At 37.3% G+C, this 16,103-nt stretch overlaps 1 protein-coding gene and 1 long non-coding RNA gene across 2 annotated transcripts; one reads left to right on the top strand and one right to left on the bottom strand.

Annotated features, from left to right (window-relative positions):
* The first annotated feature begins 3,408 nt into the window (after window positions 1-3,408).
* Window positions 3,409-8,693, top strand: LOC117223989 (uncharacterized). The gene is made up of 2 exons (XR_004491072.2): window positions 3,409-3,522; window positions 4,437-8,693. It is a non-coding gene; the product is annotated as an uncharacterized LOC117223989 (long non-coding RNA).
* A 1,053-nt stretch (window positions 8,694-9,746) lies between these two features.
* On the bottom strand, window positions 9,747-14,960 carry PPP1R15 (Protein phosphatase 1 regulatory subunit 15). Its single transcript, XM_033476645.2, has 4 exons — window positions 14,678-14,960; window positions 13,853-13,920; window positions 12,332-13,772; window positions 9,747-12,256 (listed from the first exon to the last, which is right to left on the bottom strand). Exons 3-4 carry the CDS (start codon window positions 13,760-13,762, stop codon window positions 12,047-12,049), a joined length of 1,641 nt encoding a protein of 546 aa, XP_033332536.2. The 5' UTR covers window positions 13,763-13,772; window positions 13,853-13,920; window positions 14,678-14,960; the 3' UTR covers window positions 9,747-12,046.
* Between the last annotated feature and the right edge of the window lie 1,143 nt (window positions 14,961-16,103).

Raw genomic sequence — 16,103 nt, 5'->3', positions numbered from 1 at the left:
TTATTAATGAAAAACACTGGCCAATGAGAGGCGAGCTCGACTGGCGCGACAGGGCCAGCGGAATTGGTCTTCGTCCGCTCATTGGCTCTGCCGCTTCGCGCTAGCCGAGCTCGCCTCTCATTGGTCACTGTTTTTCGTTAATAGCTCGTTAACGATGCCTCGGAGAAAATTTTTATAAAGGAAGAAGTTACTTCAAATGACCTCAGGAAACCCTCATTTCCCGGAAGTAACATAATTTTGGGACATCCTGTATAGATTGCACATGAAGTTATCTTTTTCTAAAGAAGATATTCTAAGACACTTTGTAAAAATTAATTTCTCTGTATCAAGAAAGCTTGATCTACGAGAGGACACCTATCGCTTAGGGAGAACTTACTGTACAATCTGAGCGTCAATTAGGGAGAAATTACTGTACAATGTATGTAATTAGGGGGAATTTACCGTACACCGAGGATTATTCAACAAACGTCTAAAATTCAGTTTCCACGAACAAATACCGTGGACGTTTCTACTTTCCTGAAGAAAGTTTTACGCGTGTCGCTAAATCTGTGAATTATACGTCTTTCCACGATTTTCATAAATACACGCCGAACTAAACGAACCGTTCCAGCCGCGGAGCGACTAGCAACATTTGTTCTATATCTCGGCACCGACGGAACGGCGGTTTCGTCGCGTCATTTTCGCGTCTACGAGATGATTCATAAAAACGTGAATTTACATAGAAAGATCCGTAGCTCGGATAGAGGAAGTCGAACAGTCGAAGAAGTGGTACCGAGCCGCGAAGTGGTCTCGTTCGATAAGGATCTGTTGTTCGTCCTCGTATCCGTTCGGATAACGGAGGCTCTCTTATGGCGGGCAAACAAAGGCGACTGACGACATTCGTGGCCGCGTCACGCGACTCGAAACGTATTGCACAAGGAAGAGAGCCTGGGCGAACTCGTTTCCCTTTCGTTCCTCGTCTCGTCGTGTTTGCACGTGACGCGCTCGCCGAAGAATATAACTGAATCTCTCCGTGGCCGTCGCGCCTCTCTCGTGAAATCCTGATTACGAACGGCTGTAAAAGCGTATCGTCGCCCGCGAGCCTAATTAGACTCAATTAGGAGACCCGCGTTCGCGAAGCTCTAATGATTCGGGCCGCATCGGGCCCGGACTGCGCGCGAGGAGAATGGCAAGAATCATAAGATGTATTGTTCGTAAATGCTGATTATATATGATTTTATCCTATTTGTATTATCTTATTATGTTATAGACCTATTATAGACTCATTATGTTATAGAAAATCTTTTATTTTGTTGTAAATAGTCTTAACACTAGATTTACGGAACCCGTCAAAATGGCGGGTCAAATTACGATTAATCCCGTCAAATTACGATTAATCATATCGTAAAGATACGCTTATGAGTTATTTATACAATTTATACGTTACTTACGCCAAGTGTTACAATAACACTTGTTAAGAATCAGAATAAATATCTTATTGTTACTTTTATAAACTAATATACTGTTTTTTGTGCTCCGTAAATCTAGTGTTAAAATACAGTCCTTTATACTTAACGGATAAGGTATAATACAATATAATATAATTAATATTTTATTTATAATATAATTATAAAAACTGAGTGTTAGTTAAAAACTTAGGTTAATATGTAAATGTAAGAATACACTCCGACACAAACGTGACCCACTTTTATTTAATAAAACCTAGTTTTATCTAATATTGTAACAGGCAAGAATATCTTGGCAAATTGTTATAGACTGATCCCTGAAGAACGATTAAATAAATAAATAATAATAATATTTATAATAATAATAGTAATATTGTTTTTAATAAATTGTTTTACCATCGGATTTCCAGTAACGGAATGACAATCACGAATCCCACGAACCTGACCGGAATACCGGCGAGGTAATTGGAATTTTTTAACGGATCGTCGGATAATAAGTCCGCTAATGACTCTGCGAGAAACTGGATTGGAAGGATAGCCCGTAAAGAAATTAAATAATGGAGACCGGAAGCGGTTTACGGTTCAATGCAATAATGTCGATGTGTTTCCACAGCGTGCTTAGGCCACGCTCAGCGGCGAACTTTCGCTATTTCGTTGAAATAGCTTCTCTTCGGGTAGCTTTGCATGCGACTACATGCATACCGGGCGCATGTGTCCCGTATGAAAAATCATTGTCCGACGTGCAAGTACACGGGCAACCGATGGCTTTGAGAGTTTCTTCCTGTCCGTTCGGAGCAACAAGTGTAGGAAGGATTCGAGAGCCGGTGTCGGTGTACGGTCAATAACCGTTGCGCAACAAGTTCATCTAATTTATGAGAAACTTTAACGGTAGCATCGAGCACCGTGCTCGCGGAGTATGATGAAAAACTAACGGAAACGTTTCACCGGTGTCCGGAACGAGGAGAACCGAAACTTCATCCTGCGGACTCGGCGGGCGCGGAACTTCGAGCCGATAGAGATCGATGCATCGTTCAGTTTTACACGGTAAAAGTAAAACACGGGATCTGTGCATTGTTGAAAAGCATGTCGGAAGAATAGCAACCCGTTCGACGATATTCCCAGTCGTTTTCTAGAATAGCAAGCGACGCTCGCTCGATCTTACTGCACGAGATCTAGCAAAGCAAAAAAATCCACGGTCCACGTGGCAGCAACAAACGCGCTCGGAATAATTTGATCGAGAAGCGAAAAACAAAGAATATGCAAAGAGCCGCAATGTTTATCGCCGGGGAAAAAAGAGAACAGCGAATACTGGACACAAAGTAGTTATCCCATTGTGCATGACCCGTGTCGCATTGATTCCCGAGCGCCGTTATCCTTTGCTCGCGAAAATAAATTCTACCGCGCTGCACTTTCCATTTGCCTTTTTTTGCGAGCAAGATCGGCCGTTTCTTTATTAGAATGTTCTGTTCGCGGGGCAATAAAAGGTAAAAAGAGAGGCCGACGGGAGGAATATATTTTCTGCTCGCACGGAAATTAATTATCAAGACGAAACGGAGAAGCGCGGCCCGTGGCATCAAATCGCGAGAGATAGGAAAGCGAAGGAGAAAGGGAAAGTTGCCCATCGGCGTCCTTATCCCAGGTGAAGAGACTGTAACCTTCTGAATCACCGGCACGGAGCAAGTTCGTGGAATTTCAAGCGTAACAGCCCGGCATCCTCCTGGACGACGGTTAATTCGCGCAGATGCTGCGCGAAAGCATATTCTTTTCAAGCAAAGCAGAATTTCGGTGGAAATGGCAGCACACGAATCGATATTCTCCCCGTAATGAACTTTCGAATTGTAATTACGTGACGCTTGCGTTTAACTCGATGCTTCTACGACGTTCAGAAGCTTCGGCTTGCAACATCGGCAGCACACTTCGAAGTCTTCATCTTAGCTCCTAATTAACCTAACTAACCTTTTATCTGCTACTATCTCCGCCTCGAGTTTCACTTCAATTTTAGTTGTCTTCTCGAAGCGTTAACATTAAAACTGCACGTGCATTGAAAGTGACGAATGTGTGTTGCTGTGTAAGAATGGTAAGACTGAATTTACATCGACTACATTTATACCACAATTTTCATTACAGTAAATACTTGAGTTAAGAAATTTATTCGAACATTTGCTACGAAAGAGTCTATAGAATTTCAGCAATCTTGAAATACGAAATGTGGAGCCGGCCATTTTGGCCGGCTTACTAGGTTTAGTGTTAAATCATCCCAGAAAGTCTCTGTTTCCGTTAAACTGCTTTTATAATAATAATTCTGTATTTCAACGCAATGTCTTGTGACAATCTAAGTATTTATTTAATTTATTTAACCCCTTGCCGTATCATTTTCTTCGTGGTTACAATGATTAGAAGTTTTTCGATTGTAATAATTTCTAAGAAGAAAAAAGATAATTTATATTTATTGCGTCTCAACGTTTACGTAAATGTTTAAATAGTGATGACAAAAAAAACAGAATTTTATTCGAACAAAAAAGAACGGAAAAACATTCATGTTTAACAGATTATTGCTAGAAATCTCCATCACGCGTCGCACTCGTCAAAGTATGGCAAGGGGTTAATTGAAGGATTTACTATATCCTCGGTGCATGAATTCATTGCGACAGTTTAATGACGAACGGCAAATCGAAGCACGAAGTTTAACGATACCGGACCTAATGTGTCCGACTAAGAAGCCTCTCTTCAGCTCCGATTTCGAGTCTTCCAGCCGACTGGTCCATTTCTAGGTCATCGTCCCGCCATCTTTGCCTCTCCACCCACGTATTCGTAGTGACCTTGTGCTGCCGATCCTGTTTCTCCGGATCCGATCAGCCAAACGTTCGTCTGCCTCCTCTGCCTTCGGCGTCGTAACGTTTACCGATTTTGTGCACCTTCGAAATGGATTCCTCTTAATCTTTGCGGCCGCGCGAACACGACTTTGCCCGTAACAAAGCTTCTCTCTCGCAGCTCCTTCCGCTTTCTCTTCGGACGACTCTCCCCCGACCGGCTCCCGATGATGAAAATGACGGGGTCGCTTGTTTCGACCTTATCCGCGTGGCGGAAGACAGGCCTCGCGGATGACTCCGCACGCGGAGCGGACGGGACGACATTCTTCGAGCCCTTGCCACTTTCCAACGAGAAGTTTGTCCAGCGGCGACGGCAACATGGGGACATCGCTTCTCGACTGTGTTCCCCAGGTGCACGAAAGCTCGGATCATCGAGAATGCAACGAAGATCTTCGCATTCGATGGAACTTCCGCGTTTCTTCTGAATAGACTAAGGGATGATCGCATATGTTTTGTTCAAGATTGATCGGGAACTTGTATTTTTATTTTACGACGAATGAAGAAGGTCGGGTTACTCTGCCAATAAGCGACGGGGTAGCAACACAAAGGCTCGTCTCGTGATAAAAGTATCCCATAATTTAACCTTCGCCGTACCATTCCCGGATCTTTTCGGATCCAGAACTCGAGGCCTGCCTTGACCGTTTATTTATTAGGGTGTTCCTTAAGTTCCTTCCTTTTTTCTGATGCGAAACGATTACACGATATTTGTTGTTTAAGACTGATTTATGGAGTTATATACGAACCATTCTGTGATATTACCTTCTTCCATCTTTCAGGAGGCCTCATTATGCCGACTTTGAGGCTTATTTGCAAAATATTGATCAAGGTGCGTTTTTATTTCGCTTACGAATTTAAACCGTTTTTCACGGAGAGAATTTTTTAACGAGAAGAACAAGCAATAATCGGATGGAACAATGACTGGGGAGTACGGAGGATGAGGTAGAACGTCCCAATGAAGCTGCTATAATTTTTGTCTTACGACCAACGCAACACGCGGTTTTGCGTTGTCTTGATGAAAAACGACGCCGCGTCGGATCGCCAATTCTGGCGAACGGCGCAGAAAAAATTTTATAGGGAACTTTGTTGCCAACGAAACGTACTCGGAAAGAACTACGGAAAGAACTTATGGGACACCCTAATATGTTAGAGCGAATTATTTATATTCGTTTCGTTTATTTATACTCTTGTATTGCTCAATATTATATGATTAGTACAACCCTGCTTAAAGTTTTTAAAAGAAGTACGGCAATATAATAGTAATAATAATGACGATAATGGCAACAAGATTTTAGTTCAAAATGTTCGCGTACATAAGGTCACGGGTCTGTTTGGAGCTAATCATGGGAATTCGCAACCGCCGATGCTGCGAGGGTTAATGCAATTACACTCAATTACATTCTGCTTGAGCTTATAACGGGTCCACTTTACTTTATAGGTGAACCGTCATCGGTGTGCCACATGGCAGATATTATTGTAGCTAATCCGTAATATCGAATTCGACCGAAGTTGCAACGGTTGCGCAGGCCAACAACATCGACAAAAATCCCTGTGTTCCAGAAAAGGGGCTCCGATTAGAGTCAAGACATACTTGACGAGGACGATGCAATTAACCGATGGGTCAGAAAAAGGAACGCTGTAAATCTGCCGAAACCCTTTCGATGATTTATTGCAGTTGGTCATAAATCATTAGACCTCTCCATTTTTCATTTATGATTTGCAATCAGGGAGAAACGGAACGCTTACAATCTTGCAACTCGACATAAAGCCTATGAAACGAACGCATGAATCACGGAATGCGTCGCCTTAGCACATTATCGAATAGGTGTCATTGCACGTTATCTCGAGAACCGACGTTTACCTCTCGAGATTCTGCTGATGAAGCCTGCTCGTCGTTTATTGAAGATGCTGATGCTCAGGGTGAGCTCTTCGTTCGAACGCTACCAGCTTCTAGAACAATCTCGAGACGGATCAACAAGTGGAACTGAATCAGTTCTGCTTCTGTTAAGCATTACAAAACCTGCAGATATCCCTAACCGTGTTACAGTCGCTCTCGTACTCGCGAAGTAATTTTTTGGAGCCATCGCTATCGGATCCGCGCGTGCAGCTTCGCGATCCGCCTAAATTATGCATGTACCGACACTATCATATGCCAAAAATTCGAAAGTGAAAGGAGACCAGGCTCGAGATTTATAACCCGTGGTTTCTGAAATTTATACAAATTCGCCCCGGATTCTACGGTTTATCGCGTCCGTTCGCCGACTTGCAGTTGCGCAAATATTCGCTTATATCTCTCCTATCTGCATGTTTTGAAAATATCCCGATAAAGTATCAACAAGATATTAATTGCTCGACGCTGACGCCTCAGAAAAGTTTCAGCTTGTCAAGACTGCACAGGAATCCCATTGATCATGAAAAAAGTTCCAGAGCGAATCGAACGTCGTCCGTCCAGTGCAGTTAGATAAGCTAATATTATGTAATTCCGCTACGAATAGCAAACGGGCATCGGTAATATTTCAAACGGACGGACGGCCATGTGACATTTATCTGAACAGCAATTAACAGTTACAACTGTATGCAAGATCGAGCGAAGGATCCTGCGAGTAAAAGTAAAAGCACGTCTGTCTTTTCCAGAACATTCGGATCGCTCCGAAGCAGTCGAGCAGGTGCTAAGAAGTCACCGCAACTGATTCCTCCGGTGCAGAATATCGGATTTCTGCCATTCATATTCATCATCGAAAACCTGAAATACATCAAAAGAAATATTTAATTATGGTATTCGAAGGTTCTGGACAGTTTTATCTGCCCTGCTAACTTCTCCTCTTATTTTGATCAATTCCGTCGAGTGAAACTTTTCAAAGACGTTTTTAACGCGGGTCGCTTGTGCAAGGATATATTATCCAACAAGACCTTATCTTCTACGTAAAGTTCCAAATTGGGAGAACGCTCTACATTATCTCTGGCCGGACTTCCTAGACTGTTATCTTTCGCACGGAATGTCACGCGACGCTTCACGGTTCCTCCTTTGCTCCTCCCCCGTGATCCAGACGATCGTGAAAAGGTGAAAGCAGATCGCACGGTTATGATCCTCGAATAGATGCTACGATATGTTGCTTTTTTTTCTCCTTCTCTGTGTCCCCCTTACAATCATCGGTCATAAAGCGCCGCGCCTCGTGAAATCACGACCGAGAAAACAATTTTGCAACCGGCTTCAAGAGTTGTTAGAGTTGTCCTTCGATACGTGTCGGACGATTTCTCTGAGATAATAATGTGTACGATTCATAATACCAGAGTACTCTAAGGGTCATATTTTTCGAGATTTCAATACGGTCGATGTTTCTTTTTTTTTTATAAAATCGAACGACGATTTAAAGGATTGTGGCCGAAAGGAAATACATATTATTAAAACCGCGATAGAAAAGTTGGTTGTTAAAAGTAAATGGAGACAGACGTAATTAAAGATACGCTAGAAAAATTGATGAAGTTGCACCAAGACCATAAACGCCAAACAGACGGGTACGCGAATTTCCAGCAATTCAGAAAGTATGCATTAACTTAATTGCACAAATTATTCCCCAGGAGAACTGAATTGTGACTCGACGATAAATCCATGCATTTATATGCAATCGACAGTAATGAGATACGCGAGGTGCAATTACTCGAAATAGCGATAACTCTTTTGTAGACATTGCCGATGAGATAGCAATCAGTACAATCGGGTGCATCATTTTCGTTTTCGATTTGTCAAAGAGTTGTCATCAACGCTGTCGATCAAGTTAAAGACAATTAACTTATCGAATTGTTGATCGCAATATTTCAAACGGATTTTTAATTAACGCGGCATCTGTACGAGTAGACAATTAGAACGTAAGTGACTCAATATGAATCACTCGGATGAATAATTTAAACGTATCATAGTTATCGTTTAAGCGTGCGCTTCGATCTGAGATCGGAAGAAGTCGATCGGAAATAATGTGTATATTTGATCGCAGTCGAGTGATCTTTCATAGAATCGCGTGAATGTCGATGAAAATTTCCCACGAGATGTTTTTCTGAGCTTCAATGTCAGGAACGCGCGTAACAATTGTTATATTTTTCCCTATGCCGAGGCCGCGCTAGCGGTATGAATCATTTAAATATAAGAGGACTGCTGATGTTATACAAGCTCACAACTAAATAATCCCGTTTAACGGAACAGATTTTCAATACGTATTACGTTGTAGAGATAAAAAGGAAACGAGTGCAAAGGTTTATTACTGTTTTAATCATTGATCGTATTCCAGTTACGAGATGACCTTATAAAAGTGTCTAAATCAATTTTAATCAGGTACATTACATTTTGCGAGATAAATAAAAATATGTAAATGTTAAATATTGAAAATGAATGCGTTCTTTACTCTAACTTTCTCTAGAGCTAGAATTTAATCGTGAATTATCGTAGCCAATCGCAATAATCGTCTTGTGAATATCACGTAGTGAAGTGCGAATGGTTTCGCAACAGAGATTAATACATAAATACAAATTACTCTGTTAGTAATTCGAAGACTTTTCACCGACGGAACCAGCGTTCGGTCTCTTGCAATCAGAAGACAACGTTGTGTCGAAAGAATATTGTTCTTCAAAATGAAGCCGCTGGTGCGCAATTAAGGAGCAGGAACCGTAACTGCAAACGTTAGTTTTCTGAACACCAATCAAGCACTTACAATCATGTAACTTGCCCTTGGCATAATTCGAATTGTATTATTACTTCATTGTTGTGTTCTGAGAAACTTCTCAAGTTACTCATGACAGGCAAATTAATAGTTAGAATCACAGTAGATCCACGATTCAACTGATATTCTCATACAATTAACGATCTGATACAATATTTTATTAGCTTTATTAAGTAGTAGTCATTTAGGAGAACAGTCGACTTAGACTTGACACCTCACTTTCCTCGAAGTGAGATAATGCCGGACAGTCGGAATACTACTCCATTTATCCGAATCTCATTTATCGAAGAAATTTCACGGTTAAAGAATACTCTAAGGGTACAGAAACGTTCAGGAGACTGCCCTGCATCTATATCATGCGAAAATAGTTTATTTATTATTGCAAATATCGAGGACGGATGATTTTTGCCATATTTTCCAAAAAATATAGTGTAAAATCCGGCATGAATCATCTGTTCCAGAAAATATAAAAATAGCGCCATTACAAGTAGTGGCAAAACGCTGAAACTGGTAGGCAAAATTACCAGCAATTCATTTTGGTTAACGGTTACAGCGTTTTGCCACAGGCGGCGCTACTTGTAATAAATGGCGATATATTAAAATTTTCAGGAGTCGATGATATTTCACCATATTCACAATTATAAACTTTTTTCCTGCACAGTATAAATACAGGAGAGTTACTTGAACAGAAATCACAGAATTTAAATAAACATTAACACAAATTATAATCAATTACAAAACAGATTAACTTGTTTATTTAATTGAATATATACACATATATTGTATATTTTTATATTTTAAATACATACATAATATTAATCTATTTTCCAAGGTACCCCTAATGAAAACTAAAACTGATACGAAATGTAGGAATTACTTAACGCTTTCAGACATTACAAATTAAAGCACATTTAAGATGTAAATGGAAAAATTATCATTAAATATTTCTACAGAATTTAAATTATGATAATGTATTTATATGATTTTTATCGATTATTCATTATAATATATACATACATTAACTTCTTATATTTTACATTCTTATCGTTTATACAAAATTTATGCTAAACAAAATGAAATTAATTATTGGATAATTAGAAAATAAAATACATAATATTTGTATAGATTAAAATAAAAATCAAGTTTTGACTTAAAATTTGCTACTTCTGAATAATATTTACTGTATCATAACTAAGTAGGCTAATAACAAACATATTTACTGATGATTATGAACCTCCATTTTAATTGTAATTTTTATTTTATTGACAACACGCATTTGAACATAATTTATACATCCAACAATAAGATCGTATTTCTCAGACCTCGTTGAAAAATTTCTTTATCATTGGTGCAGTAGCAATGTTGATGTCAATTTTTACAGTAATAAACCTTTTCAGAAACACGTGAAACAACCTGAACACTTTTATAGAATGTGTACCTTATCAATGATTTGTTCCATAGAATATTAATAAATTTTATAGGAAATTTATTAAACAATCTAGATTGCAATTTATAGTAGAACAACCATATATAAACAAAATAAATGAACATTTCTGTATTACTAATATAATTGAAATAATGTAATCAGTTTGTGCAATACAATTTTTAAATCATTAATATGTGCATACTGTGAAAGGTTAAAGCAGAGCAATAATTTTATTAAACGACGTTTCTTTGTTACAAAACATTAGTAATGCTTATGTCCATTTATTTTTTATTCCCAACTGTACAAGCATAATGTAAAATTTCTAAGTTGCATCGTTCCATACAAAATCTAACATATGTTTCACATACAATGGTGTTGTAAACTGAAGTAGTCTGAATCACATAATATAATTTCAACCCTCGAATTTGAAAAATATTTGTTTACTAAATGTGTCTGATAAAATAGATCGATTCTGTGCAAAAATGCTTATGTAGAAGAGATGATGATATATATTGAAAAATAGAAATATGGCTAATTAACGTCTTCCAATAAATTCTTTCTCATATATTAAAAAAAATGATAATTTATACATCGTTATTGACTAATGCATTAATAATAATGTCTATTTTTGGTACCTTATTTAGGTAAAATGAGATAATTTAACTAAAAATATTGACATTAAAAATATTATTTACATAGATGTGTACCAAATATGCTAAAGATAAGGATTGATACTATCAATGATAGAATTGAAAATTTAAAGCAAATAGAAAATTTAGTTGCATTATGTAACAAAATCTGCTAAGCCAGGACCAACAGACATACCTCTTACCAAACCATGCACAATCTTTGTTGAAAATAAAATTTCTCTGCAAGAATCATAATTCTTACTATTAAACTTTATAACTTGCTAAGATTTGGCTATATTTCTCTATTATTTATATACATATGTATATTTCCCTATAATATATATGCATCTCGTTCAAAGAGATGAATTTTTAAATACATTAATAAACATTGTATTTCCGCTTGCATAAGTTAAGTGTTTCTATATTAATATTTTCTTATGTACATCAATATTTATTACTAAAATCATGTTGGGTGACATAATAAGAATATCTTATCTTTCATTTATAAAATGTTATCAAATTATTTATTGCCTATGTTATCATGTCTTTCTATGATTATAAAACGCACTTCATCTTTTTACAATTATGTCTATCACCCAACATAATTCGTGCAGTACATAACATAAGCTCTACTGGTATTTGATATGCCTACAAATATTGGACTAGCTACAGGCAAGAATTTAAACCCTATAGTTTTATAAATATTAAATGAAAACAATTATTTAGCATGTAGCAGACAATAATGTAGCATAAATAGCAAACAATTTATTCATGTACTGTAATTTGAAAAACAATGTCTTTTCAAACGGATGTTCTACACTATTTATTCACAGCCTATTTTATTGTTCTGGAAGACTTATTATACATATTTCTTTTTATTGTAACACATCATCTCTTCTTCTACTACATTTCGCAGCACTTAGACCTTAATCAAAGAATTACCTTAGAAGGACAGTGAACAGACTTTCTAATCAACAAGTGCAAATCTTTCCTGCCAAATGCGAAGTCGATGTTGAGTACTTAATATTGGATTAAGAACGCGTCCTATACAATTAATACGACCTTTAAATCGCACTCTGTCTCTGGCCATTTCTTCCCATGGACCCTTACGAGCAGCACGATAGGCATAATCCCACTGAACCATGACATGAACAATTGGATTCAAATTAAATTTTACCTACAATTAAAATTTCATTCTCTTTAGTACATAAGGATTTAGATAAATAATTCTAACTACCAAATGACTATTTACTTTTTGAACTGGAGAAATAAGTTTCTTAAGATTCAATGTCTGATCTTCGTCTTCGTCTTCGTCATCATCACTAGTTTGATCTGTATCGCTATCATCTGTGTCTTCAATATTACTTCTCCAAGTTATTTCAGATTCTGTTTCAAAAACTATACCACAACTATCTTCTGAATCAACAGAACTCTCTGATACCAAACGCGGTCGGAATGTACTTCTGTGCCAATGGTATTCATCCTCAATATAGTCTTCTTTACAAAAATCTATGTACTCAGGTATGCATCTCATTCTTACAGACAATTTTGGGACTCCATGATTATAAGTCTTATGCGATTTCGGTTTTTGCAATTTTTGTTCTACATCAGCAAATGTAAACGCTTCATGACTATTAACTGTTATTGAAGTATCTAATCCGTCTACTACGTCATCCTCTAAGCTGTAATAGTCTTCTTCTTGCCAATTTTCGAAATCATTTTGGATATCTGCGGCAAGATCGTGCTTAGTGCGTTCCTTTCTGTGCCAAGTTTGACTTACTCCAGAACGCCTAAGCTGCGATCTTGCACGACCACGACCTCTGCCCTTTGCTATAATGTTATGTTTCCTTCGTTGCTTTGGCGAGAGTGATCGTTTCGTTAGTGTGTCTATTTGAAGTGAGTCAGTTCTATTAAAACGATCTGCCATATTTCCATAAACCACTTGCCACACATTTGCCAATACATTACGTACAGAGGTTTGCTTAATTTCTTGTTCATTCTCTAAATCTGCCCTAGTCGTAGATAAAAATTGTTCCTTGTCTGCGATTATTTTGTCACTAACATTATTCTCTATGCAATCAGAAGACTGTTTCTTATTGGGAATACTCATACCATTGGTATATTCATAGTTATGTACATTGTTCATGTTTTCTGTGCTATCTAGATAAATGTGTTCAAACAATCCTTGTATACTTTCCTTGTTTGATGTTTCAATTGGTGATAAATGATTTAAATTCTCCTTAACAACTGGGTCTTTCTCAATAGTTTTGTTACTAATGTTGATGTAATTACAATTGAATTTGAAATTCTCCATCGTATTCTCATTAAAAACATCACCCATGTACAATTCCTGATCTTCCAATATACTATGATGAAGATTCTGCATGATATTTAAAGACTCTTTCATCGAAGTATTATGAATGTACACATTATCAGTGCTCAATCCATCCCTTTTAGTTGTCAAATCTTTAAAAAATTCATGAGGAATTATACCTTCATTATGCACAACTGTTACTGATAATGGGTAATTAATGCCTGCCATAAATGATGCATGAACTTTGGTAACTCTGTCCCATATCAGATTCAAAGCACTGAACACACTATTAAACATGTTTTCTCGTTTTGGACTTGACATTTTACTTCCTCTGTTCAATGTATCGTTCATCGAATACATTTTTTCCATTGTTAATACACTGCACAAAACATGTCATCAAATGTAGAAATAATATCACATGAAGAATTTAAATAAATTGTTTATGTTTAATTTACTTACATATCTTATTCAGCAGACTAAGACTCCCTGACCACCTCTCTTAGTCCTCATAAATCTTCTTTGTTGCACTATAAACAAAATGTTAAAAATTAATGTCATCTTTCATCTAATAATAACAAAAGTCTATTTATAAGGCAAAGTTAAGGTTTCTTAATATTGACACATTGATAAAACCAATTAAAGAATCTTGAAATGGTCAATCCAATTATATCTATTAAACGTTACTTGTATTGTTTACTGTTTAATATACATTGTAAAATTTGAGCAGATCACAGGATAAACATATCCTATACCATGAAATGTATAAAAAAAAACACTTATAAAGATATAAATCAATTACAAGTATGTTGAGAAAAATTATACATTAAAACATATCCCTAATTTTTATATGCAAGCTAATGACATATGTTTTATATTTATTAGGAAGATCATTACGTTTACAATGGCATTCTGTTGCACATAATTTTGTTTCACTGACTGTACTTGTGACGTTCCTACATATTTCCTGGTAATAATACTTTTGTTTTCTACATATATTGTTTTTGCTCAGTAATAACTGCATAATTTAAACATTTCTAAATCATATAAACATTCAGATTAAATGCAGCAGCATTTTTATATTTCTGAAAACATTCGCGAATCAATGTAAAAATTTACAATTGCAGTGCAGTCCACGCCACGGACGAATCATGCATATTCCAAATAGAGTAACCAAAGCTTTACTGTTACTTTCGTTTTCGCATATGTGAAGCTGTTATTATGACCTACTACTACACACGGGAATGCAATGATCCAATGATAATAAGTTTTTTTACGCATACATACAACAAAGATAGCCCCCACAACCGTGACAACCACAATCACGTAGACAATCCTGCTCGCAGTTTAACGACTGATTCTTCGATGTAATGCACTTGTTGTCTTCAATCAAAGAATTTTCGATAAATCTCGTTACGTCGGACACAATGCTTCGTTTAGATTCTTCAATAATTTCAAAGGATTCCATTGTAAAATGACAGAGTATCGCAGCACACATTTCGAGAACAACTTTCAAGCGGCCATTTTAATCTGGTTGATGCACAGAATACTTGTGATTCACGCGATTGTGGCGCTGTTGTAGCCAACCTTCCCGCACGTATGATCAGTCAAAGCTCACCTTAGCGAGCAATTTTGCTTCACCGTAGGAAGCGTTTCTATCCCCACCATTTCACTGCGCATCCAGGTTCGCGCAGTTGCTTTAAAAAGAGAGTGGGGGATGATCGAGAGAGACAGAATGAAACAAATGACAGAATGAGACGGATTCTATGTGTGAGTGTCCACACGAGAAACGTAGGCCGTCTCGATTTATCATGCTTGCGTTCTCACTCTTTTCGCGCATCCATATGTCTGATGCTCCATCTAAAACACGTGACGCGATATTCGACTTGCATTTTTCGCCTTATAGGATTCTCGACCACACAGTCCAGCGTATTTGCGAACGTCTTGAAACGACGATCATTTCTACAATTATTAAAATTTTGGAAAACCCGTAAGCTACATTTTAACTAATGATTTCTACTGTATGAATCAACAAAATTTTTTTAATTCAGCCATCCCGGCCAACAGTCAATATTATATTCTACGAGAAAGAGCTTCGTAAGCAACAGATAATTTCGTATATATCGAAGCTATAAACGAAACTAGGAATATAATAAAACGTTGTTTGTAGGTCTCGGTAAAATAGAAAATGGACAAGTCGTAAAAGTGAATGGGTCAATTAGCATGCATTGATCGAAATAAGAATGGATGAAAGAAAAGGTACCGGACCCGCAACGAGGGAGAGAAGACAAGTCATTAAGACGAATCGTAAAATTGACGAAAAACACGTGAATGAGACCTTTCAAGCAATCGAACCCTACTTTGTCCTTGATACCTGGAAAGCATTTTCTTTACCTGCTCAAAATGTAAATCGTACCAACACTTCTATCAAGTCGTTTCTTCTTCAGAAATGTCTATAGAATTTTTCAGAAATTTTCGTGCTGGACAAAGAACTTTTCATAAAAACTCTCCTCTATCTTCTAAGACGGATTACACTAGAACTTTCTAATTTTTTTACTTTTCACGCAATACCTCATTTTTGTCGAAAATTTCTGGCCCTTTTCAGTGCCTCAAATTCATTCTAGCCTCATTCACGTAAAGTATAATAGTGACTGTGTTGACCGGGATGGCTGAATTTAAAAAATTCTATAGATTCGTAAACTAAAAATCATTA

Source organism: Megalopta genalis, chromosome 5 (genome assembly GCF_051020955.1).
Source record: "Megalopta genalis isolate 19385.01 chromosome 5, iyMegGena1_principal, whole genome shotgun sequence".
Classification (NCBI taxonomy): Eukaryota; Metazoa; Arthropoda; class Insecta; order Hymenoptera; family Halictidae; genus Megalopta; species Megalopta genalis.
Note: the sequence above shows the minus strand (reverse complement) of the source record. Positions and strands in the feature narration are given on the sequence as shown.

Excerpts from the sequence above, each read along its gene's own strand:
- PPP1R15 (XM_033476645.2), bottom strand. The coding sequence starts at position 13,762 with ATGGAAAAAATGTATTCGATGAACGATACATTGAACAGAGGAAGTAAA. Across the intron at positions 12,257-12,331 it reads TTATTTCTCCAGTTCAAAAA|GTAAAATTTAATTTGAATCC; the intron begins GTAAATAGTCAT and ends TTTTAATTGTAG.